Source organism: Poecilia latipinna, unplaced genomic scaffold, assembly GCF_001443285.1.
Source record: "Poecilia latipinna isolate Pla-1442-1.1 unplaced genomic scaffold, P_latipinna-1.0 Scaffold1359, whole genome shotgun sequence".
Classification (NCBI taxonomy): domain Eukaryota; kingdom Metazoa; phylum Chordata; class Actinopteri; order Cyprinodontiformes; family Poeciliidae; genus Poecilia; species Poecilia latipinna.
In genome coordinates this window covers 14460-42084 of record NW_015113975.1, presented here as the reverse complement: position 1 = coordinate 42084, position 27625 = coordinate 14460, and the positions used below count along the sequence as shown (strand labels likewise).

The following is a 27625-nucleotide window of genomic DNA, read 5'->3' as shown; positions in this document are numbered from 1 at the left end:
ATAAATCATTTTTGTAACTACTGAATGTAACATAGTTACTTGATTATGTTATAAAATGGCATAATACATAATACTGCCCCTTTAATGAATTTATTTATTGGGTTTAAATTTGTAACTGAGTAGTTATTGTCATATTTTTATCTGATTGATCAATGAATTGTCAGATCAATTGATAGAATAATCAATTACTAAAATAATTATTAGCTGCAGCCCTGTTCTGTTTAGGAATGTTAATGGTTCTACAGTAATCATGCCTTAATAAATTAATCTTATCATTTCCTGACATTATGATCTAAAACCGTTCAGTTTGATAGAAAATTAAAAAAAAAAACAGAAGAAAATGTAAGGGAGTGAATACTTTTTCACATGTACAACAGAAGCAAACAGACGGAAATGGTGAACTTGCATAACTCTGATTTAGCTTCACTGGCCTAACATCTAGCTGCACTGAGACATTTGAGGTTTCCTGTTCCTTTCTGTGTCCAGCTGAAGGGTCGCCACGGTTACCTCACAAAGGCCTCTTTATCTCGACCCAGAGCTCACTCTCTCCTCGTTCATCGCCGGCTATCTCCTGCACTCTATCTTGTCCGTTGCTGTTCTCCTCCCTGAAGTGTTTGCTGTATCTCAGCATTCCATGAGGACTTGCATGTGACTCGGAAAGTACACAAGGTGGTGGGGGAGCGGGGGGCAGGGGGCGGGGGGGCAACTCCGTGTCCCTGTGTGTGTTTCTGAGAGGAAATGAACAGATAGACCAGATCGCTGTGTTTTACCCTCTGGTCCATGCACAGCAGTGAAGTCACTGTCATTTTCTTTAAAACATGATGTCATTCATGCCAGTCTGACCAATCAGTGCAGCTCATTATGGGTCAGACATAACACTTCGCAAGTTCAAAGTTCATTGGGGTTCACGGCACCGGGTGAAGAACAAAGAGGTATAGAGTTAGAGGAAATACCCTCCGTTGTTTTGGCTTCCCTTCAGATACGAACCTACAGGAACATGCTGGAGATAAATGTGTTGTTTACCTTTACGAAACTCTCTCTTTCTCTTTCCCTCCTTCTCTCTCTCTTCTCTCAGTCTCTCCCTCCTTCTCTCTCTCTGACTTCTTCTGATCTGAGATGTGTAACGTGTACACTGTAGCACTGCAAAAACTCAAAATATTACCAAGCATTTTTGATCTAGCTCCTACTGCAAATTTCTTCGTACTCTGGAAATAAGACAAAACTTAAGAGTAACTTTTCAGCACAATAGGAGGCTTGTTTTAAGTCAATAATTCCTTATTATTGATAAAAGGCACTAGTTCCACTGGCAGATTATTTCACTTATAAAAATAAAATTTTCCCATGTTGTAACTGAAATATTCTACCTATGGAACCAGTACATTTTTAAATACATATTAAGAAATTCTTGACTTAAAACAAGCTCCTATAACTTGCTGAAAAGTTATCTGTAAGTTTTGTTGTATTTCAAGAGATATTTGTACCAGCAACTAGACCAACGATACTTAGATTTTGTGTTTTCGCAGTGTGCATGGGGTCATTACTTCCTTGACCTGTTTAATGGGACAGGAATGTGTGCTGATTCATATCAGCTGTCATTAGCATAGCTGTGTCTGTTTGATCACTGAGAGGAGGAGAAAATAAGGGACACTCTGTCTTAAACATGACACATACCGATTTCCCTCTTTCTGTCCCAAAAGCTGCACAATAAAAGTAAGTCTTGATTTAATTTCCCCTTGGGATCAATAAAGTAATAAAGTTTTTTTTTTTTTTTTTTTATGAAGCCAAATAATCTCTTTGAGGTTTCTTTTAGACATCCTCAGCTCAGTGGTTATCTCCTGGTTACAGTCTTGTCCGCTGACGTGTTCTGTGTTGATCCAGGTAATGACCTGTTCCTGGTGGCGGTCCATGAGTTGGGCCACGCCCTGGGCTTGGAGCACTCCAGTAACCCCCTGGCCATCATGGCTCCCTTCTACCAATGGATGGAGACAGATAACTTCCAGCTTCCGGACGACGACCGACAAGGCATACAGCAGATCTACGGTAACCTTTAACCCTTCCACTCCACTACTCAGTTCATTCTCATTTAAACTCATACAAGTTCCCTTACAAAAGTATTGGAAATAAGGATTTATTTACTTTTGACCAGGTTATGTCAGGATATGCTTTTAGAAAAGTAGAACATTATAGATCCCTCTTAAACTTTTCTACATTTTGTAGAACCACAAACTAGGAGATTTTATATAACAAAGCAATCTGAAGTATGAAGGGGAAACATAATGATCCATTATTATTAAAATGCTAATGCTTTCAGAAATAAAAAAATCTAAAGAGTGTGGTGAGTGCCCCTCTGAGTCGTCTTTTGTTACAAATACAGCTGCAGGTGTTTTATGGTGCTATGAAGCAAAAATGAGTCAGATTGGAAGGAGTGTCTGAGAAAATCAGTTTGCAAAGTCTTGCTGCAAATTCTCAATTTGATATGTCTAGATTTTGACTAAGCAACTCCAACACATGACTATCTTTGACCGAAACCGCTGCAACTAATTGCTCAACCTTAAGGTTCCCCCGTACTTCATCCAAAGTGCTGAAATCCAGGCAACCGCCTACCGTTCTCCACACCAGGCCCGTATGGAAACAATTTCACAGAGCTCTGTGCAAAGAGTCCCAAAACAAATCCAGAGTCAGCAATGTTGATATTTGTCTTCCACTATCTGGTTCATGGATCCGCAGGAGACACGAATATTTATGAGGGGTGTTTATGTGAGGAGGAATTATGCACGTTTGTAGGATTCTTCACTATATAACTAGTATAATAATAAGACTATCAAAAGGCTAAAAACTCCTGGATAGAAATTGGGACATTGTTGGGTCAGGGCGTGATATTTACTGAAGCTGCAGTGTGTGAAACATGTCTGTGAACACAAACGTTCAGAAACCTTGTGACCACGCGTCAATTCGAATGAACTATGGGGGAGTCTCTCTAGTCTCCATTGTTTTGTAACCTCCAGTCATTTGTGTGCATTCCATCTCCAGCCATATTCTGATGAGGTTTGACCAGCTTTCCCACAGCATCATGTTACTGTTGTGTCACACTGTGAACAAGTTGAAGGTGTGTGGACGCTCTAGTGAAGCGCTGGTTCAGCTTTTAGTATATATGAGTCATCTTAACTTCTCTTTTTACATCTTCACAAGCAACAGGAATAAATTAGTCTTGTTCAAAGGAGAAGCTTTAGTCTTCAACTTTCTGCCATTTTATTCCTTAAAGTATAAATAACATTTCAAAAATGTATTATTAATAATGATTACTACGATGGATTTCCAAAAAATAAATACATTTAGTAAGCAAAAGGTTAATTTATATGCTATGTCATTTATATGGAATTAAATTAGCCATTTCCTCAGAGTGGACAGTATATCAATAACAACATATTGTAATAGATATGATCAATCAATCAATCAATCAATCAATCAATCAATCAATCAATCAATCAATCAATCAATCAATCACTCAATCAATCAATCAATCAATCAATCAATCAATCAAGTTTATTGGTATAGCACCTTTCAGCAACGAGGCAGTTCAGAGTGCATACCACCATAAAAACACAAAAATAAGGAGTCATATAAACATCATACAGTCACTAATTGGGAAACTGGTAACAATAATTACATTTTGAGGAGTGCCATCATCAAGATCATCAGTACACATCAGATATGTCCCAATTATTATTGTTAAAAAGCAATTCTAAATAGTTGGGTTTTTAGTCTAGATTTAAAGGAACTCAGTGTTTTGGCTGTTTTCCAGTTTTCTGGAAGTTTGTTCCAGATTTGTGGTGGATAAAACAGGAAAGGTCCCATCACCTGTTTGACAGTATTTCAGATATTTAAAACAAAAAATGAATCAATATTTATCTATCAAATGATATGAAATGCTTATTTGTTTTTCAGCCATATTGTCCAGCCATACCATTTCTTTACATATGAAGAAATGGTATGGCATATACATAAATGTTGCTAAGTGTTCTGCTTTGGATCAGTTTCAGCAAGTTAAGCAGACCAAACAGAGAACATACTGATCATCGTGCTGACTCAGCTGACCCCGCTCTGTGACTCTCTAAAGGTCAACCCAACGGCGTTCCCACTCAGGCGCTACCCACCGTGCCGGCTCGCCGCCCAGAACCCAGACCACCTCAGAATCCCCCCCGCCCCAGGACCACAGACAGACCCGACCACTATGGGCCCAATATCTGTGAGGGGAACTTTGACACCGTTGCCATGCTGCGTGGAGAGATGTTCGTTTTTAAGGTAAATTCTTTGACGAAGCTTTAGGTTCAGGTTCAACACCCGATCGGACATGAGGTTTCATTCCTCGTAGAAAAATCAGAGCTCGGAATTGGAGTCCTTTAAGAGAAAGGACGTGTGGCGCGCCCAAGAACAGGTCTGCTTTCAATCAGGGCTTTGTGGATTGTAAACTAACAGGCCGGCGCTCTTTTATGAGATACAGGCCCTGCTGGAAGAGTTGGGGGTGTTCAGGTGTTCGCTTTAGGAGCCTCTGGACCCACACAAAACATTTAAAAGGCATTAGACATGAGTAAGCTATTACCTAAGCTCCTAGCTTTGTCTGACTGCTCACATACAATCCCATCCTTCTGCTGTTGACTGGTTTTGCTCCCAGCGAGATTTTCATGTTTCTCAGAAGACATTTGTTTGATACTATGCACCTCCAGTCTTGTGGTGGTTTGTCATTATGAATCAGCTGGTGCTTCAGCAACACTTACCGGTCACTGATGCAAGAAGTCCGCGGGATTCGTTTTAGGGCTGGAGTTTACGGAAATTTCAGCAACACTTAGCTGTGTTTTGGTGTATCCAGGACTTATTTGGTGATAGTCTGAGAGCAGCAGCACAACATGAGTAATGGTGTGTTTCAAAGGAGGTGCTGCAGTAGCTGCATCAGTGTCTCAACATATCCAAGAGCGATTCCACTGGATCCCAGGAAACCGCTGAAATGCCAATGTAACAAAACATGAAGCGAGGAAAGAGTCGTCTCTTGACAAGAGTTGCATAAGAAACGTAGATTTATAGAGGTCTGTTCCGGAGTGGGTCCCTGCTCCTCCCAACACATAGATCAGTCTGTGAGCATCTCTTATTTGAGAGAGTAGGTGTGTTTGATGCAGAGCAACAGACACAGTAGCCTGACATCTGGCTGCCTGGACGTGTGCTGCTCACGGTCAGAGAGTTAGCTCTGCGCTTCAGGGTTTCATCTCAGCCAGCTGACTGATCTGAATGTGATCTGAGGCACATTAAAATAACTAATAAAGAAAAGTCCTGCCCCTTTTCATACACAGAGCAAAAACAAAAATCTAAGAAATATTACTGAGTTTCACTTCTTTTGAATAATCATAATTACTTCACTTATAGGGAAAATTAGGTTTTTAATAATTTTGTAGCCAATCATTAATTTGTTCATCTGTTTTTTTGTGTATTAATTACATTTGTTGGTTATTCGTTGAAAGTCTGGCAGACATTCAAGACGGATTTTTATCAATCTCAGGTAAACAAATGAATCCATCCTCCTGTGTCCTGCATGAAGGACGAAACCAGGTGTGTTTGCCAGAAAGAAGCGAGTGCCCAGCGTTTTACTGTTTTACAGATCAAGAAGGTTCTCCTGCTGACTCAACACTTAGAAATGATCAGACAGTCTTCTGGTGAAAGTAGGTCTACTGGAGTCAGTAGCGTTTGTCTGAGCTCTTAATGCCCATAAGGCAAAGTATTACCAAATGATTGTGTAAAATGGGACAGTGGTGATTTTCATTGTTTTGAGCTGTTAATCTGACAGTAAAAATTACAAAGCACTTTATGAAAAATGCAATATAGCAGCAGAGTAACGAGCAGAGAGAGGAGTAATGGGCTGTGATGGAACCATCAAACTGTTATTAGCCTGTCAGTTTTCTGCTGTTGCTGTTTTATTGTCCGTTCTGCTCTCGTTATCCTTTAGCGCTCAGTTTAATTGGCATAACAACCGCAGAGTTTGAACACACTGCTGTGTGTGTGACCTCAGTGCTACAAGAGCTTGGTGACCAGTGAAAAATATTGGTCTGGATCTATTTGCACCCTTTTAATACAGCGTGTTGTCAGGTTTTATTATATTATTAATTCGTAGTTTCATTGGGTTTGATGTGTTTTAAAGGTGTGAAGACGAACAGAAGCTGCTTTTTCTAGCATGTTCTAAGTAATGCCACGACTCACACCCGCGATGTTGAACCCTGCAGGGTCGGTGGTTCTGGAGGGTGCGGAGGAACAGGGTGCTGGATAACTACCCCATGCCCATTGGCCACTTCTGGAGGGGTCTGCCCGGTGACATCGATGCCGCTTACGAGAGACATGACGGCCGGTTCGTCTTCTTTAAAGGTAAGCAGAAAGTTTGCAAAGACAGACTGAAGCATGCTGCCCTGGGCTCTCATGCTAAAAGGCAGTGTTATAATTCTAACAGGTATTTTACTGCAGCCATTGCTATTATGTATTATTTTTCTCCATGCTTGAAATAACAGGAAAGAACCAGTTATTGCCTGGAGTAATGTGTTTTTATGCGATAAAAAGTGGAGATACAGCAATGAATTGGTCAGAGATCAAGATCAGCAGATTTTCACTGATTGGCTCTGAGTGGTGATCAGAAAATCCATCAAAACTAAGAACTTCCACCATTTTTCTGTCTACAACCAACAGCATGCTCTTATGCTTTGGTGCATAAATGGGAACAATCTTGTAATCCCTTCATTTTCTGGAATCAAAAGTATCACACCAAACCAAAGACCTTTCAGCACATTCTTCTTGTTAGGTCCTTACAGTTGTTTGTAGGAGGAAAGTAATTGGACAAAACTGGAATCAACCAATTAGACTCCAAATTGGGATCATATGGGAAAAGCCTGATGAGTGGATCTCTGATCTCTGATGCATAAATCAGTTTTCACAAACAAGACGACTTTAAATAGTGGTGGGGCCTGATGTAGATGTTTGAGTGAATTAATTAATCAGATTTTAGTCGAAAACCATATGTCAACAAAATAAGTAAAATCTTCAATTCAAAAACCCTTTTTGCTGAAAAATTATTGAATAAATAGACATATGAGCTCAACATATGTCTATGTTTTGAATCTGTTTTGCAGGTTCTCTAACCATCACATTGGTGCAAAGTGTTATTCTACCTACTCAGATTTTCAGTGTTTCAGGAATCCCTGATTATTCATGGAACTTCTTTGAAAAAAACCCTTCTTTAGAAATATGGACTGTGGTCACTGACATTAGCGTTGGGGATGTCGGTGCTGCTGCTACATATTTAGCATTGAGATGCAATTTTAGGCTTGAATATCTTCACCTATAGCCTAACTGTGATTAGCACAACTTAAACACAACAATAGTCTTTTCCAGCATCCCATCTGGTCATTTTATTGAAGCAAAACGGAACCCCTAGTGGGCCAAGAGAAGCCGCTTTGTCTCCCATTGCTGTTATTTGCAGATGTAGCTTGTGCTTCAGATTTACAAGTTTACTAGAAACATTTGAGTACAAAGGTTCCACTTGGAACTTTTGTACTCAAATGTTCTGAGTACATTTTCCAGATGGTTGCGTTAAAATTTTAACGCATTAAGATCTGTGTAATTAATTAATCAATCGAAATTAACACATTAAAGTCCTGGGCCTAATTTATACCCCCAACTTTTAGATGCCAATTATACCTGAATTAAAGTCAAAGTCAAATTAGACCCCAAAGCTAAACTAACTAACAGTAATAATTGTACACTAACACAAACTTCCACAATGTAATATTCAGATTTGTTGAAAATGTACAATCCATTTAATTTTAATGGCAGTCATTATCAAAACTGTGTCCTGCTCTCCGTATTCTAAACTACACATTTGTCACTGAACTTCTTTGAAAAGCTTATGAACCTTCTGGTTTCCCTCTAAGAGAACTACAGTATGTAATGTATTCTGCATAAATCTTTCTCTGTACTGCCTGTTATTTTATACTGTCAGTCTCAGATAGCAGATAGCATTTTATATCTCTCAATGGAAGTTGCTGTATGAAAAAGGAAGCGTTTAGCCTTTAGCTCTGCCTCACTCTGATGGACTGCATGATTTGGGGGCAGCTGTTGATAATGAGGAGAATGATGTCATTGGCGAGCCTCTCGGTGTGACACTTGGCTACGAGCCATTAGTGAAGGAAGGGCCAGACAAGGAGAAAAGGCACTGGCCAGAACGTCAGACTTCATGGCTCAATACGGAGAAGGGACGTATATTCCTAGAAAAAAAAAAAAAAAAACGCCCATCAGATCAGTCGGTTTTCCTTTTATGCTTGTGTTTATGTGAAATGAGCCAAGAATGATGTAAATGCCAATTACTGCTCTACATCTTGCAGTGACTCGGTTAGCAGACATTTTGCTGTATTTGAGAACATTTGTACATCAGTCACCAATAAAATGAATCGTCAGTAATGTCAACTGTCAGTCTGAATTTCACTGATTGTTTTTCAACTTTATGGATTACAGACTCATTCATTTTCCTCTTGCTGGCCCAACTGAACTGTATAATTTCTCACTGTAATTGCAGCAAAGGTACCTAATTTATTCCCCCCATTTTATACCCACACTCTATTTCATTCTTTCATACTTTCATGTCAGAAATCAATTCTCTCATAGACTATGACAGATTATTTCCCCTGATCAAAATAGCTCTAAGCAACTTCCTGCTAGTGGATCTTGCCTTACTGACAGGAAGTGACCACATTTCTGTACAGTAGACAACGACAATGACTTTGAAGCGTCAGTTGAAATATCCTCTAACTTGTGGAAATTGACACAGTGAGGGTACAAAATATCCCATCGCACATAGCTCTATCTTGTTCTCCAAAAAGTGTTATGAAATGGCAGAGGGCCAAAATGACAAGCTCTTGATATATTTATGCATTAGTCAGCTTGCCAAGACAAAACCTGCTGGGCTTGTAGAGGGATGTTCGAAGATAAAGAAATGAGTCAAACTTAACGATATTCAAATTTCACACTAAATATTAACTACTTTTTTCAATACCATGGCAAAAATTTTTATAGGCACAATGAGGCAATCCTTTAACCTCTCTACTTAACGCAAAACCAAAAAATTCAGCCCTCTTTAAGAAAAATACACAATTACAAAGTGTCACTTTGCTATTTGTCTAAAGAGTAGGTAAGATACTTTGTGTAAGTGTTAACACTGACCTTTTTAAGTTGCTTTCAAGCGTCAGGGTCACTTGTAGTGTTAGCTTGTAGCGTTACGGATTTCATCTTTTTTCCTGTTAGTCTAATTTTGCTGACTAAAAAACGTTGCATTTGTATTTTCTGGATGCATTCACGAGGGGCTGCTGGAGAAAGAATTTGCTTAATTTGGGTAAATGAGAATGGGTCATTCTATATGGATTGTAATGTAAATTAGTATCTTTGAATACTTATTTTTTCTAGAATTGATTACATTTAGATCTGAATTGTACCAAAACAACCCCTGGAATCGTCTGATGCTTCCAGGGGTTGCATAATAAATATTAGCGTGGTTAGCTCTGAAAGATGGGTAAAGCAGACCGAGGCAAAATAAAAAGAAGAACTTAATACTGGAACTGAGCACCTCCTCCTTAAAACCTAATGTTGTTAAGACAGTAAAATCGTTCTTTCAGTGAGAATAAAGCTGTAGTCTGACAGAAGACCAGCCGCTCCTAATGTATAATTATTAGCCAAACACAAACTTCTGACTCAGTGATGCCATACTCGCTGTTGATGTGTTTTCTGATTACTTAACAACACATAATTTGTTCATTTTTATAATGTACAAACTTGCATATATAAAGTCTGGGTTTCTATGACTGTTCTTGACTTGAATTACCAGAAATGCATGGATGAGCGCATGTATTTCTGAGCCTTTCCCAGTGCAAAAAAGCTCACATCGGCACTTAAGTTTTCCTTATAAGTCAAAGTACTTGAGGTTATGTAGGTCATATTTGCCTGTGAAGGAAAACTAACCTGATTTCTTCTCCTTTCTCCCCTTGTCTTCATCAGGAAACAGATTTTGGCTCTTCAGGGAGGCAAACTTGGAACCGGGCTACCCTCTCGATCTGGTTGATTATGGTCGAGATATTCCCTACGACCGGATAGACACCGCAATCTGGTGGGAACCGTCCGGCTACACTTACTTCTTTCAAGGAGACAGGTAAAGTAGCCTTCAGTCTGTCAATGATGCATTTAGATTAAATGCGTCACCATCAATAATGCATAGACAACATATCCACCTCATTGTGCTAATGTCCTGAATCTTCTTTTAGTGCCAAAATGTGCAGTTTGAGCTAAATGTACCTCAGCTGATTTAGAGAAGTTTTCAGTTCACTATGAGCTGTTTAAATATGAACATGGCAGGAGTGTCAAGCCTAGTTAGTTTGGCCTTCTGTAGACAGTTTACAACCAGAAGCAAAACCTTCTTTCCGCCATTTTGTTCAGGTACTGGCGCTTTGATGAGACGTCACAGTCTGCTGACAGGGGCTACCCAAAGTCAATCGATGTCTGGGACTCTTCAGTGCCTTCTTCTCCCAAGGGGGCCTTCCTTAGTGATGATGGGGGTGAGCTGTGTGTGTGTTTGTGTGTATGAGTGGAAGTGCCTGTAGCAGACTGAGACTTGCCTGAAACAAAGAATCGGGGTGTGGTCAAGTCTTGAGCAACCGTTAGTTAATATCGCCAGTGTTTCAGCTGAAAGTGAAAAAGATAAACATGTCTTGCTTTTTATGGTGACACATTCTGATGTTTTTGCATGTTCCAGCATACACCTTCTTCTATAAGGGCTCCAAGTATTGGAAGTTTGATAACCAGCGTATGAAAAGCGAACCAGGCTATCCCAAGTCCATCCTGAGAGACTTCATGGGCTGCAGTGTGGACCTGGATCCCGACAGAGACACTGACTCCGGACGCAAATACCCAGACTTAAACCGTCCACCGTTCAACCCAGACGCGGGCCGTGATGCGGACAAGGGCAAAGGACGGGATGGGACAGACCGCGAAGGCACAGACTCTGACAAGGGCAAAGGCTCAGACAAGGACAAGGACAAGGACAAGGACGAAGACTACATTGAGGGTCGGGAAGAAGACACCAATGAGGTAGACGTGGTGCTGAAGGTGGATGACAGCGAGGAACGAACCATGAACATTTTGATGGTGACCATTCCTTTGGTCCTGGTGATGTGCATCCTAGGATTGATCTACGCCATCATCAACACGCTGCAGAGCAAAGGGACGCCGCGGCTGCTGGTGCACTGCAAGCGCTCCCTTCAGGACTGGGTCTGACCCTTGGCTTGAGGAGGCTCTGAACTTTACATACCTCCCCTCCTCTCACCCAGACCTCTTTCTGGTGATCCATCTGTGCTCAGTGGTTCCTGCAGCTCTTAGTAAATGTGGCAGTAGATCCATGCTGATCCAGTACTGATAAAAACTACAAGCGAACATAAATTATGTCTTACATTTAGAGACACTGATACACCACCTTAACCACCTCCCTTCGCCCATGGTGCTCTACAGTGCGTTGACTGTAGTCTATTTATGACAGAACTTTGCACATTTTTTTTCATGTTTTGTTTTGGTTCCTTCTGTGTGAGACTTCATGTTGTTATTATTAGTTCATAACCAGGAAAGCTGTTCTGCTCTCTGTCTCCTCTGCAAGGCCCTCCTCCTTCCCCTGAATCTCAACGGGGCTTTCTGTTTGAGGATATCGTAACATCTGCTTATGTCATCTCACAAAGGGTAAGCAAACGTGTAGACAGAGCACTTGGGTTTGAAGCTTGGTTGATAATCAATTCTGTCATCACATTTAGATGCTTGTCTGCAGTGTAGTGTATCAAAGACATGCTGCAGGGTTTAACTGGAAATGGTTAACACAGTTTCAGCTGAAATCTGGGAAATTTTTGTATCTCATGTGTGGCTTTGCTCAAACCCTCTGAGTCAGGCAGTTACAGGACAGGTGTTTTCCAGGGTGGTTTTGGATTTTTCTTACATGATTGATCACTTTATTCCCTCGCCCCCCCAAAAAAAGTTTGGATCAGCTCATCTGCTCAACAGAGTTGTTGAAAGAACCAGGTGGACACCTTGGCGACTCCTTGGATTTCCTTTTTTTTCCTTTAGAACTGAATCCACCATGTTCATGCTGACACAAATTTTAGAAATCAGACTTCTTTGAGATTCTTCATCAGGAAACATGGCTCCAAATTAAGACTTGTTGAAACCTCTCGTTTTGGTGTTGAATTGACGAGTGGCCTAGTTCACACATAGCTACTGTCTGTGCTCTGGAAACCACAATGGAGGAGCTGTGGGCTGCATTACACTTTAAAGGTCACGACTGGCAGGAAATGGTGAACAGCAACAAAGAAAACAGGAGCTAAATTAATTTTGGGTGATTAATTTAGCCGTGGTTGTCATCCTTAGTTTCGACGTGATGTTGATGTCGGTATCATCTCCCCCTAAAGGCTTAATTCAATTTCTTTTCACAATTTCTCAAATAACTTCGGTAAAAATAACTGGAGTAGTGAGACTTTGAGCTATACTAGATCAAATCTCAGAATATAATGAGTCACTCGTAGACAGTAACTGCCAAACATGCTGTACATCCCATTTGTGCCAGTATGTTGAGCAGAAGATTTCCATCTTGTGGTTTGTTGAATAGGAACACACAGAAATAACAAAATCACAGCAGAAATCACAATTATATTGTGTAATTAATTTATTATATTCGATCAACTTTGGTTAATTTCAGCTGTTCGCTTGTCATCTTTCTTCAGCAAAAAAGAAAAGATATATTTGTGCTGCTCATCTGTGAGATTTGAAAAAAAAGAAATCGTCATAGAAACAAAGACTACCAGCCATTGTAGTTTCTGCTATATCTCCTCATAAACCCAATTCACAATTCAGGCAAAGTTTAACGTCTTTAGCTTCCGACTAGGAGGATTCTACTTTATATGGTCATAGCTGTAAAAAAAAAAAAAAAAAACATAAACAGTGAGCAAAACATCTAACGTCTGTGCTAACGTCTGTTAGCTTGTTTTAGCTTTGCATCTCATTAGTTCCTCAAAGCAAATCAGAAAAGCTTCACTGTGCCAGTAGTTCTCCTAACCTCCACAGGTCATGTTAGGGTAGTGCCTAATTTTATTTGCGACAGGTCTCAAAAGCACGAAACAAACATGCTAATCAGGCTAAAACTCTGATATTTATATGGTCTTTTTGAAAAGCACTGGCATTCATCTCCTTTTCACAATAGTGATGAATAAATTACAGATCTACAATCTCATAATCTAGAAATCATGACTTAAAATAAGATTCAGGTTGCAGTAAATGTTGAGCATTATCAAGCAAAGCTTAGCATTCCTGCTTTAGCTGCTTCTCAGCTGGCTGGACCATACTTCTTCCCATATATGGGAACAAATGTAAAGACTTCTCTGTCCTTCAGGGTAAACAGAGTCAAAGGAGAACCTGTTCCCTTTACATTCAGGACAGACTTATCCTCAGTCTGCCTCTTCTCTGTCAACAATCAGGAATTTCCTTTGTGCTGTACACGAGGGGGAGTATTCATTATCTGAGAGAACCTTAACCTTAAACCGTAGAAGGGCCCAGCTAATGTTCCACACACTCCCAAACAGCCTGTCTGTCGAGCACAAATCAACAATGATGACCTGCGATCTCGGTGTCAGAACAGTGGGGTATCTGGACACACCAGGGTGGGCTCATGTGAGCACAGGCTAATCCTCCTCATGAAAAACAGCAGGTGTGCACAAAATGCCGTTAACCCCCTGGACCTTTCCCTTAAATCCTTAAGTTCCCCTGTATCGGAAAGCTCCTCGCTCCTTTTTCATCTTGCAAGAACAAAGAATGAAGTCTTTGTAAAAGTCATTGGATCAGCCCTGCAGGGCAAATTAAACATGATCAGCAAGTGTGGAATTGCTTATTTTGCCTCAGCGCAGTTGTAGTCTAGATTTTTAGATAAAGTGAAGCTTTATTCACACTTTGAAAGAAAGACTGCTAACCAAAAAAAACATTCCATATGTTACGGTTTGTTTTGTCTCTTGAAAACTGACTTATTAAAAAATGACTAATTTAGGTTGTGAAATGAGCTTACTGTTTGGTGTTAGTATCTCCACTGTCACATTGTGGTTTAGCGGTAAATCTGAGTTGAAGTGCTCTGAAAGAAATTGTTTCTTATCATTACTCTGATTTAGCATCTAAAGGTGAGTCAAACTGTTGGGTCAAGCTTGACCGCAAATGAAAAAAGGCTTATCTATAAGGAAGGAGCATGGGGAGTGATGGGTGGAGCTTTGTCAGGTTGCTCAGATGTAACTGGGGAGTGTCTGACCGTCCTACAGCTGAAACAAAGGAGGGGGGAAGGGACGGGAGGGGAAGGACGTTGACTTTGCCTCCCTGAGGCTACAAAGCGTAGATCTCAGGAATAATGAGGGCTGGACGGAAGAGGAGAACAAGAAGAAGGAGGGGCCATGGGAGGCAGATTTGTCTGAAATTCTACCAAAGTCCTGGAAACTCACAGTCAGTAAGACTTATTCTAGACGTCTCTCACTCGCTGCTTAAGTAAAACCACTTCCTGTGTACTGTTTGCACTTTTTCACATTTTGTCACTCTCCAATCACAAACGTCAGTGTCTTTTTGGTATTTGATGTGACAGACCTTCATAAAGTAAATCTGGAAAGCGTGTCATGCTCCTGATGTCGATGCACGGTGGAAACCGCATTTTGCTGCAGTTACAGCTTCAAGTCTTCTGAGGTTTGTCTCCACCAAGTGGGAATCTCTAAGGACTAAAATGTTTGCATATCAACAACAACAAAAACAAATTTAACCTAAGTTTTAAATCATATAGCAGTAAATTATCATAAAATATGTAGACGTTTGTGATTGCAGCACAACAAAATGTGAAAAGGTTGAAGAGGAAGGAATAGCTTTGAGTCTGGCCGTTGACCCCGAGGCCCACTGCAGGGTTAAGGTGAAGGCTTGTGTTGGTGGGACAACTAAACAGTTAACGGGACACTCAGCCTGACAAGAACCTGGAGATTGATCTAAGGCAAGTCAATCCTGGTTGCTTAGAAACGGTGTCCTTTGTCCATCTCTCACCCCCCTCATCATTAGTAAGTTGTCAGAGGGGGAGTGGTTGGCGGACGCAGCTAATCAGCACTAAAAGCACCGTCCTCTCCTGTCCTCTGCTCCCATTGGTCCAGCTGGGACATCTGCGAGTACTCAGACATCCCAGTGTCTGGACAGGCTCAGAAAGTGCACACTCACCGCATTAGACACTAAGTAGCAGATAGAGTTCATCAATCTGCCTTTCCTGTGACCTCCAAACAACCACTTTAAAGAGCGGGGAGCCAGCGGGAAGCTGAACGAGCCGCTGCGCCTCAGAGATCGCCGCGCTCTGCCGGTTTCAGCAGCTTCTCGTTGTTCCGTCTCGCTCGTTGTCTCTGGACACCAAGCGTGAGAGAAGTATTGAAAGAACTCTTGTCAGAGGTGATTGATGCGCGTGTTGAAGTGTTCAGTTAATCAGCCCTACTCTCCATCAGTGAGCTCTATTTTCTGATAGTAAATCTTCCACCCCCTCTGCATGCCCGGCCCTGGAAGCCCAGAGGAATCATCACAACAATGGCCTGCTCTCTTCCTCTCTCTTTCTCTCACTCTCCCCTCCCTCCATTTTTCTTTCCTTCTCCTTGGATGCATACTCGCACAAAAACATTATTGTCTCCCTCAACCCAATCTCAGCCCACCTTCCCTTTAGGAAAGCGGTCCGGCCTGTTTTTAGATCAGCTGTGACTGAATTTGCTTAAACAAACACTCTACCTGTCAGCTCTGTTGCTTTCTTTAAGGCCTGGACCAGGAAGCAGGCGGTACACTCTGAGGGTCTCAGATGCCAGCGTGGGGAAGGTTCGGACATGCTGAGCTTTCATGTGTCTCAGGATGTCTCTGTGTAAACACAGCATGCTGAGCGTTCCTGGCTCAGCCCCAACAGCCCAGCTTTCAGCACAGAAAGCCTGACGCCTCCGATTCCAGTCCACCGTTATTTAGAAGGCAGCAATTAGAGGCGGACCAATCGGAGATCTGTACCTGATATCCAGCTTCCACTAAGATGTGGTCTGCCTATTTTGGCAAACCTCGATTTTAATAATGTATTTGCATTTGTCATTTCTGTTATTGTTTTTTTTGGGAGGGTGAGGGGGGTAAAAACGGTGCATTTATATGTAGCCACTTCCAAGCATAAGGGGCTTGTTGAGTCAACACCTCACCATGACGTCTCCTCTGATGGCATAAAAATGGTCTGGATACTTAAGAGTTCCACGTCTAGTTCTCAAAACACACCTTTAGTTTTGTTAGCAATGCATTAGTAGCAGCTTCTGTGTGTTCCTTAGCAACTCTAGACCCTGAAATGTCCCAAAGCTTGCCAACATTTCCTTTGGTTCATGTGGCTCTCATTCACTAGAAGCTCAGCAGGAGGAAGGATGACGAGATAAGAGGACGACACACAGTACATGGGTCAAGAGTCCAGTCCAGAACAGCTCTGTCACTGAGCCACATGATGCCTCAACATTAAGATTTCTGAATCCAGCATGTTCCACAATTTAGAGCAGTTCAAACATCAATCAGCTCAAACGCAGCCATGTCGCTTCAGTTCATCCAGCTTTCCTGTCAGTCTGACTTTACGCAGCGGCCTGAATGAAGTGCAGACACATCTCAACAAGTCAAAATGTTTCCTTTTGATCGTCTTCATTTGCCTTTTATGCTTCCTCCAGTTTTATTTCTAAACATTTCACTGACTCTTCCTCCATCAGTAGTAACTTCCACACCAGAGAGTGTCGTTTGTTGTTGGTGTGACCAGGTAGCGCCGGTGTCCAGTGCATTGTCTGGTCATCAGCCGGTTTCTCCGTGCAGTTCTGTCTTTGTCACCACAACTCCGCTGAAGACGGACGGACAGCAAAGAATCCGAAGAACATACTGCCTCACTTTTCACTTAAGTCAGCTTTTGTAGTCTAGATTAGTTGGGCCCCAGAGGACTGCGGTTTGCCCAGATTCTCCTGTTTTCCCAGAATGCCCCTCAGCTTGCTCACTGAGCCCATCCACTTGGAAACCACTCATTTTAAATGGCCACTCCACTAACTCTCCATGGAATGGAACAGAAACGAAGGCTTAAAAATGACTTTCAGAGCCTTGAGAGTGCAACAGATGAGTGATCATCATGCCCCATAAGGACACTCAAGACTGGTGGGCAGGCGACCTAATAAAACTGCCTCTATCCTCTAGTTGCAGCTACAGTAGAGACTGGCTTCACGCCGTTTGACTCTTTGTTTCTGTTATTTTCTGTAAAATAAAGAATTTCAGTTTCATCTCTGCCTGAGATGAGATGATGTGGAAAATGTGTTTTTATTTCATTGTTTGTAACATTCCAATGAATATTTTGGATGTTTTTTTTTTGTTAGAAAGCCTTTTTTTTTTTTACATTTGTGTTGTGTTCAATTCTAGTTTAGTGTGTTAACAAGCCATGCTGGACATGTACACATTAAAAAGTGCTCTATGAAAAGGAAGAATGGTGTCCTAAGCTTTTTTTTCTTGTTTGTGGAGCAGCTGAAGCAGCAAAAATGCTTCAGGGCTTATCAGAAGAAACTACGATTTCACACACACACACACACACACACACACAGAGCACACACCCTCCTCTCTTCCTGTGGTGAGGTCACTGTCCAGGAGGGCCCAGCTTCCTGTCTCACACGGGACAGGCAGCAGAATGGTCTTGTGGGCAGTGGAAGCTTTATGGTGGGGGTGAAGCAGCCTGGCAGAATGCCAGGAAGCCACATGAGCTGAGAGGAAGTCAGCGAGCCGCTGAAGCAGCCTGTAAGAAGCTGAAACGACACAGGAATCACACTGAGAGGAAATTCATTGTTTGCTGCACCACTGAGGGTTTTGTCCCAACACTGGAATTGCAAACACAGAAGCAGCAGAGTTTGATTAAATGTGTTTGTGGCTGCAGCAAAAAAAAACAAAAAAAACAATACCACCTGCTCATTTGTACTAATTGTCTAATCGTCATGTCAAATCCTTCCTTTGTCTTCATCTAAACCCCTCAGAGGATTATCTGACTAATAGAGGCGTGTGTCAGGGGGTTCCTGTGTCTATGTCCAGGGCTAACAATCAAAATAATCAAAGCCAAATTGACCCATTTTTAAAAATGATCATTCTTCCCAGAAAATAAAAATAAATCACTACAAAACAAACAAACAAAAAAACAAATACCACAAAATAAAAACATCTACTGTGCCTTGCAAAAATACTAAAAAACCTTTAAATCTTTTCATGTTTTGTCAAATGGACTTGAAAAATTTTGCTAGCTAGCAAGAGATAGACAGCCAGCAAGAATTTGCTAGCTTGCTAGCTAGCCATCTAGCTAGGTATCTGCCAATGCATGCATAGATGGATCGATGGATCAAAGTTTCTGGATATTATGTACTTCATGTTATTCATATGTTACAAATAAGTGGTAAATGAAGCAAATATGAAATAAAACACATAGAAGAAAGGGATGTAAAAAAAAAACTTCGTTGAGAATATTAACATAAAGTCTAACCCACTGACAAAAGGAATTATGACCATATAGACAAAGAAGTTAAGTTTCCAATCCTCAGAGATAACATGTAAACGCTCTTGTGGAATAAAAGGTTTCATGGAAATAAGTAAAATGATTGTGTTGATCAAATTTAGGAACTTATTATTTGACCTAAGAAAACCATTTAAGAATTGTATAGTTTTCACCAATCTGCATCCTTTTTTAAAATTGAACAGGAACCCAGAGGCTGAGAAGCACCAGACGTTGATAAGCAGAGACTCCTAATGTTTCAGGATCCTAACAACACATTCAGACACCTCCAGGCTGTACCCACACCTTCAGTCCCTGCTGACCAGGAGCAACAAGAGTGGGAGTAAAAGAGTGTGGAAGGCCCCCACTGCTAGCTAATACCAGAGTCTCTTCCACCTCAACACCAATCCCCTATGTCTCCTTAGTAATGTATTGAAATGGAGGTGCAGGGGGAGGACACTGCAGGGCGGTGCACCCAGCCTTCAAGGAAAGGCAAGACGATTTTATCTGTATAGCACATTTTCAGCAACGAGGCAATTCAAAGTGTTTTACTTGATTAAAAGAAAAATAAAGCAACAAAAAGATTTTCTTACAGTGGCAAAGCAAGGAAAAATTGATGACAGGTTTAAAAACAGACTATGATGTGCCAGACAGTTGTTAATTGAAAGAAACTACAGAAATGGCTTTTTGGCCTTGATTTAAAAGACATCAGTGTTCTGGCTGTTTTGCAGTTTTCTGGAAGTTTGTTCCAGATTTGTAGTGCTTGTAGAAGCTGAATGTTGCTTCTCCATGTTTGGTTCTGGTACTGGGGATGAAGAGCAGAACCAGAACCAGAAGACCTGAAAGGTTCTGGAAGGCTGATACAACAACAGCAGACCTTTAATGTGTTGTGGTGCCAAACCGTTAAGTGATTTATAAACTAACAACAGGATTTTACAGTCTATTCTCTGAGCTACAGGGATCCAGTGTAGGGACTTTAGAACTGGGTGATGTGTTCTATCTTTAAAATGTTACATTATTAATTGACGTGAAGAAGTTGTTGTAATCAATGCGATTAAAGATAAGTTCATGGATGAGTTTCTCTAGATCTTGCTGGGACCTTACTCCTTCAGTCCTGGGAATGTTCTTCAGGTGAGAGAAGCCCGATTTTGTAACTGCCTTCATGTGTCTCTGAAGGTTCAGGTCAGAGTTCATCACTACACCCAGATTAAAGCCTGATTTATAGTTTGCAGCTGCGGTAACTGAAGCTGTGCGTTGACACTAGATCGTTCCTCTTTAGGTTCAAAGATAACTTCAGTTTTGTTTCTGTTCAGCTGGAGAAGGTTTTGGCACATCCACACATTTATCTGTTCTGAAGATCTGTTCAGTGGTTGGATGGGTTCAGAGTCACCTGACGACATTGTAATGCAGAGCTGTGTATCATCTGCATAACTAGATGACTTTGTGATCTTTAAACCACTGACTGGATGCTGAGGGTAGTTGTACATTAGGAAGACCTGTTAGCATCTGAGCTTTAACTTCTTGTCTGATATCTTTTGATGTTGCTTCAGTATTTCCACATTTCCTCATGACACCATCTATTTTAGGATGTGTGCCATTTCCTCCTGCAGCAAAGCAGCCCCACAACATGCTGCTGCCTCCCCCATACTTAATAGTTGGGATGATGTTCTCAGGTTTACAAATGTTCCTCTTTTTTGTTGTTTTTTCCCCCAAATATAACAACGGTCATTATGTCTGAGCAGTTCACTGCAGTTTCATCAAACCACAGGACATTTCTCCAAAAATGAAGGTTTTTGACCCTTTGCAAGCTGCGATCTGGCTTTTTAATGTTTCCTTTGGAATTATGACTTCTTCCTTTCTGAGCGGCCTTTCAGTCCACATCAGAACAGGATGTGTTTCACTCTGTCTCACCAGCTTCATCTTGCATCTTCACAAAGGTCATCTAGGCTTTCTTTCACTGGTTAAAAATTTTGAAGATGTTAAATTAATAAATAAATCCATGACATTCTTTCTCTCCTTATTGTGGCATTGAGCGAATAATTTTGGTAATTCTAAAAACACCTAAAGCAAAAGAGAGAAGTTTGATCTGATTTACTTTCAGATAGAACAAAGGTGTGCATGTCTTTCTGTTTGAAGCGTTCCTGCTCTGGCTGTTACGAGGCACACTGCTCAGCGCTGTTATCGCTTGCAGCCGTCTCCTTACTCTAGGTTGAAAATTAACTCACTTTTAGTCCCATGACTCATGTTTACAGCACACGATCACACATAAAACAGAGGCAGTTAATTACTAGCTGGTGCAGCTTATGGCCAGCTGTAAATGTTTGAATGAGGTCCAGCTGAGACACCTGTCTGCTGATAGACACTTGTTCTAACTAAAAAACAAGTCATGAGTTCTCTCTAATGCCTCCACTTCATCATCTTTTAACTTTCAAATCAAAAATAGATGCAGAAGACAAGCAACTGTCATGACTGCAGACATACTGAGAGCCAATCCAGACTTTATGAAACTGGATTGTGTGGAAAACTTTGGTGCAATCGATGCTTTAGAAACTAAATGCTCGTCTACTGTATTGTTCCTGAACTAAAATCTCGTTTATATATTTTTCTTCTTTCTTTGTCTTTCTTTTCTTTATCAATAAGCTTATTATGAAAGTTGCTTCATAACAGACATATTAAGTGCTCAGCATAAATAAAAAAAATCTGTTTAAACATTTGAAAATCAAAATAATAATGAATATTAACATAATATTAACACTAAAACTATGAGGAAAACTGACATTTTAAGCTTATGATTTTAAAATATAAATATGACTCTTAAGTAATAATTTGACAGATTACTTCACATGTAAAATATGGCCGCCACACGTCTCCGTTCTGAGGTTGTTGTTCATACTTGTTTCCACTTTTGCTGTTTTTGTATCCGTCACTCTGACACACAGCAGCGCTCCGTTTACGGCAGTAAGAATGGATCGATTTTCACGTTTATTCAGCCATGGCAGCCGACAGAACAAAACCATAACACAAAGAAGAAACGGCTTTTTGTGGCGTATTAACTACAACCCCTGTAGAGAATCATGATGTGTGTCTCATGGCAATGATGAAAATGTCAGATCTAAACACGATGCGACAGTTCAGACGGAAGCTTTGACATCAATGGATATGTATGTATCTGATGTAGGACCTCAAGAGAGTGGCACGAATAGGACTTTTTCTTAGGGGTGAAAAAGATCTGAGTGGGACCGTAAAGACTATTGTGAAAAAGTATTTTGCTTGGTGTGAGAACATAGCCTAAGGTGCTTAGAAAAACCTCTGATTAAATTAATCAGATTTGTGCTGCTCAGACTGCCATACAAATATGCCAAGAGTCATATTTGGCCAAACAGTCAGTTTGTGATATTTTTGCCAGAATCGTGATCGTAGCCTGAGACTTTCATTTGCTTGTTTTTGCAACATGATCTTGAAAGAATTTCTTAAGAATCATTCTCTCTTATTATTATTTTTTATTTCCTTTATTTAACCAGATAAACCCCACTGAGATCTAGATCTCATTTTCAAGAGGGACTTGGGCAGAAGTCTGCAATACACAGCAACCTGGTTACAAAATAAACTGGCAAATATAAATTGCAATTTGTTGAATAGTATTCCAAAGTAATGGTTAATTCTGAAAGGAAGCTAAAGGTTTGCTGACAAATCAGTTGGCGTGTACTCACTTGTACCGCACATTAAAACCAGATACTCAACAGTTAAATACCTCCTCTCTCCTCTCCTCTCCTCTCACTGTGCCATCCTTCTGCTCTTGTTATGTTTCAAAATGAGGTAATACTGTAGAAACATCTGTGCCACAAATCGTTTCAGTGTGTCTTCATGCAACCTTTGGCAGACATCACCACAGAGAGAGATGTTTCAGACACTCATGGTGCTTATAAAACGCTGTCAGGACAGAGGTGCAGCCTGGGGCCAAACCTCACCCAGACACAGCTGGATGGGCCCCAGGCCTTCGCTGCATTGCTGCTCGTTCCTACTCAGCACTGCTGCAAACACTGGGACTTTTTAATAAAGGTATAAAAGTGGTGAGGTCACCTCACACCTTTGATTAGAGTGACTTTACTGAACCAACTGTGAGTTAAAGGTGGTGCACGCACCAATTATCATTGTTTCTGGGTTTACTTTCAGTCGTGGCCTAAAATGAAAATGGCGTTGATGCTGAAACATACGAAAGTGGTTTCAGCACTTTGTGCACTTTGTCAAGAAGGACAAAGGGTGAGACACCATGTTGCTGTCAGAAGATATAAGACGGTGTGAAAGCACCTCAAATCATAGTAGTGGTCGTGTTTCTATTCTAAATGTGCGAAAACCTTTTAAACTAATGTTGAAAAACTAAAATTTCGCAATTGCTGTTTCCAGTAAAAAAGAAATGAAAACGAATGAGCTTATATGTCATTAAAATCATGGCAGCGACAGATGTAAACAGTTACATAACATATTCATAACTCAGCCATGGTGATCATCATCTTTCAGTCAGTCAGAGGAGGCGCTGGCATCTTATTCAGGGGTTGAAACGACAAGCCCCTTTTTCTGGGGAGTGGCTACGTGTGATGCATTTTGAGGAAAAAGTGGTCTGTGATTTCACAGAAGAGCTCAACACATTCAAAACGAAACTTTCTTATGAACTGTGTGATGATGTGAAGATGACAACTTCCTGTTGTCATCTTCATCATTTTCCCAGTAGTAACATCCAGCTGGTGATCACGTGTGACAAAAATGTTTCCATTGCAGTTTTGCAATATACATCTATTTCTGCTGATTCTGCTGAAAAACTACTTCATCCTTGGGCATGAACTTTATTATCCAAAAAGGTGAGTTTTTTCAAAATTGTTTAGTTTCCATTAGTCAAATTTATTTGATTAATTTCAATCCACACAATTCTATGGATAATGAAAATGCAGGCTGAAAATACTGGCAGAAATTATCCGTTTATTAACATCATGTGGTACGTTATGTCTGTTATATTTAGTCATTAGTCATTCAATTTTCTTGCTATATATATATATATATATATATATATATATATATATATTTCAGTATTCAAGACAATTATTGATTAAAACTTATGCACTGAAGTCATAAAAGTAAAACTTTTCTTGTAGCAAACATAAGAATGAAGAGAACTAGTTGCATTTTACTAGATGTCTATTAAAATGTTTTTGATAATTATTATGTTTTGCATATGTACAAAATATGTGAGAATGGATTGGTTTGCTTGGAAACTGCTATAGTTTTCAATTTTTTTTTTCCTGGGAGAATATTTTGACCTACTTTCTAAAACAGCTGATTTCAGAAAAACCAAGCGCCAGACTTCCCACAACCCAACCTTTGACCTCTGCAGACCCAGGAGAGATGAGACAGAATCGCAGCTGGGGGCATATTCACAACTTCACTCCGTTCCACACTGCTTCACAGATTTCTCACTTAAAACTCATTTGTTTTATTAACTTTTAAGATGAAAATCTGCTGGACTTCCTTCAGGCATATTCGGCGAATATGCACGTTAACATCGATGTGACTTGAATAAACCAGGATTGTGTGCAGAAAACTTTACTGCCTTAAGGGATCTGCAGTGAAATCATGGGCAGATCTACCTGACCATCATGCCTATCATAATCTCCTTGTTGACGTCTTGTGTTTACACTGTCTTTGGTGGAAGCCTTTCAAAGTGCATTCTTATAAAAACATTCCTGTGTTACGATAAAGCTATTATCCCAGTCACTGGGGGGAAAACTCATAAAAGTATGACATGTAATAAACTTAATAAGGAAAACATCACAGGGGACAGATGAACAACACAAGCCTTTGAGTTTGAGTGAAGGTTATTGTAGTGTTTGTGTATGAGTCAAGTCTTCACAGCAGTGCTGGGGTGGGAAAGAAAACATTTCTTGTACACAGATTTCAAAGCATCACAAAATAAACCGCATGCAGAGGACTTTTTAATATACCTTTAACCAGTGAGAGTCCCAAAAGGAAGTAATGGATTGTTTTGGTGTGGCTGAGCTATTATGTGTCACGTTCAAAGTTCCTTAAAGGCCTTTTTGCACTGCCTGGCCGTCCCGGCCCCCTTCGGTCTGGTCCTACCCGTACTGCGGCCCTGTTGTGTTTGCATTGAGCAGAGAAGGCGGGTGGGGATCGGCGCCGCCAAGCTGTTCTTGACATCATTTACTTTGCGATTCAACAATGGGGTCAAAACCCTTTACCAGTAGGTGGCGGTGATGCTTCCTTCGATTGTTTTCCAACCACCAACATAAAAGAAGATGATAAAACACCAGGACAAGTAGAAGATATGAGATACAAAGAAGATTAACGTTGGAGGAAGTTAAAAAAAAATATATATAATATATATTTATATATATAATATAATCAAATTTCACCCATTGTTGTGCTGTGCTGTCCGTGGCTCACCACTCGGTCACGATACTAACTGTTTTTCTGCATCCGGCTGTCATACGCACACTCAAAATAATAACTGTGCTGTTGTTATACCAGATGGATTAAAGTGACCCTGAACATCAGTCGTACCTGTGATCTGATATGAGTTACACCTCATCATCCCGGTGAAGAAGGCGACACACATGGGTTATACAACCATAAAGTTTCTTGTCAACCACCAATAAAAAATCAAGAGGAAGAAGACTCAACAGTAGAAAACATTGAGCTAATGCTGCCGCTCATCACCATCATACAGTTAATTAAATTCCGTCAGTAAGAGATCATTAGAAGGCAGAACGCTACTATATATTGCCAAGCAAAATACGGCGAAAAAATATGACAGACTACACTGGAGTATCCAGCAGTGCAAGACGACATAGGATGGTAAGTAAATGGATGCTAATGCTATTAGTTTGTTGTTGCTTGGTTTCGTTGCTAAAGTTGCTTTTATTAGTCGGAAATCGTGTGCAAAAAGTAAAATTGGACTGAATGTTTCCAGAACATTTTATGGGGTTTAACTACGATGTTTTAATTTGTTTTGTTTTTTTTACATCAGTTGCCACCTTCGGAGGTTGTCGGTCTGTTGTTGTCTGACGTTGTTCCAGGATTCACCGATGCACAGTGGCTCCAGAACTTGTGGATATATGAAGACACAGTAAATTACCTGTGCACAAGATTATGTCCTGTTTTGGAGCGGACAGATACGACCTTCAGAAAGTACCACTACAGGCGCTGAGTAGGAAAGGTTCTCCTCTGGAATATCTGTTAAGGGATGCCAGGGACTCTACGTGACACAGGAGTACTGAGATTCTCATCACTGTGGCAACTGGCCACATGTGGAAATCTTTTTCCACCACACACTACAGACATTGGAGCAGTCAAAGTTGGCTATTATGTCCTTAGAGACCTGGCATATCCTTAGCAAGACTGCCTAATGAAGCCCTTCTCGGACACGACTGACAGCAGAGCAGGAGAAGCTCAGGTGGTGGTGTAGCACACGTTCAGCAGACTTACTGCAAAAGAATGAGTGTGACATGGAGCTTGCCAAAATTATGGTAACAGCTAGGGCTGGGCCATATCATATTGTTAACAATAATACTGGTATAAAAAACTTATCTGGGAAAATAAATTTTATAGTGATATGCTAATTTCATGGTGCAAATATGTCACTCTGCCTTCACGCATGCAGAGCAGAGACATACAAGTTGTAAAGGTGAAGGCAAACATGGCTGAATCGCCATAAAAACACAGAAGAAGCTGGTCAGTGGGTTAACATTCTGTACTGGACTGAATTTCACAGAATTAGCTGCTATCTGCGATAAGGTAAGGAAATTCAGTAGTTCCCGTGCTCGCTGAGCTACCTGTCAGTTCGCCAATCCTCCCCACACAGAAAAAAAAAATAAACCGAACAGCCACTGACGTCTTCCTAAAATAAAATAAGTAACTTGGAGCTTAGCGCAAGGCTCATGGCCACCGATATGTACGAAACAGGAGAAATAGTTCCTGACCGTTTTGTCGGCACCCGGTTGACCGGAGGCGGAAAGATACGACTACTTTTCAGAAACGGAAAGAAAACTAGCTAGCAAGCTACAGCTAGTGACGTCTGCTAACTCATAAACATTTAAATAAGAGGAAGCGAGAGTTTAAGGTGGTTATTGCTCCGCATCCCGAATCAGATATACTTTAGGAAAAATATGAAACAAACTCCGCTCATTGTGGATAAAGCAATGAAAACGGAGTTGGGGAAGGGACAGGGGAGAGGGGACAAGCTAAATTCAAAACACTGACAATAATTACGAGGTCCGTGACAGATGGAATAAATAATGAACAAAGTTCCAGATCATCAGGAAATGGGGTCAAGCTTTTACTGTTCTAAATGATTTTATGTTACATATTTTGGTGTTTACGATTTTTAAAAGGAAGGTTTCCTTTTAAAAATATTAACACATAATGCTTGTGTTTAAAAAAAACATGAGGGGGGAATATTTTTTAAAATCTTCTAAAACTAATGTTCTGTTGAACCATAACAATTAGTTTAATTTGTGTATTCAAGTAATTTTATTTCCATTTGGTAGCTGATGTCAGGCTGTTTTTGCTAGCCAAATTAGTTAACATTTTTATTGATCAGTTTTGTAATTTTCTAAATGTATTGTGTGATTTATATTATACTACTTTACAAATGACTTTATAACATAAAGTAAATACAACCCCCCTTACTCCTCCATTTTAGGGGTTCAATAAAGTGCATATTGAACTTGAAGCTCCAGGGAATAAATAAGCATAGGAAGTGTTATTTTGATGTACCACATACAAAACTTATGTAACTTATACGTTTCGCAACTTACATAACAAAAATTGTTTTCACAATGCTTTTTTAACTTAAATGCTTTGTGACATAAAATCTAAATAATATTATTCTGCTCATACTCATAGTGGTGCTTTGAATTTGTAATCATAAGTTCTGTTGACCAGCCAAGATTTGTT

General features: G+C 40.4%; 1 protein-coding gene across 1 annotated transcript in view; it reads left to right on the top strand.

Annotated features, from left to right (window-relative positions):
* Positions 1-17615, top strand: part of mmp15b (matrix metallopeptidase 15b) — a 32179-nt gene extending 14564 nt beyond the window's left edge. The window contains exons 5-10 of the mRNA XM_015056132.1: positions 1879-2040; positions 4118-4302; positions 6267-6405; positions 10075-10225; positions 10510-10628; positions 10826-17615. Of these exons, the coding sequence (XP_014911618.1) occupies positions 1879-2040; positions 4118-4302; positions 6267-6405; positions 10075-10225; positions 10510-10628; positions 10826-11346 (1277 nt within the window). The 3' untranslated portion in view covers positions 11347-17615. The remainder of the gene's footprint in view (positions 1-1878; positions 2041-4117; positions 4303-6266; positions 6406-10074; positions 10226-10509; positions 10629-10825) is intronic.
* Positions 17616-27625: the final 10010 nt, after the last annotated feature.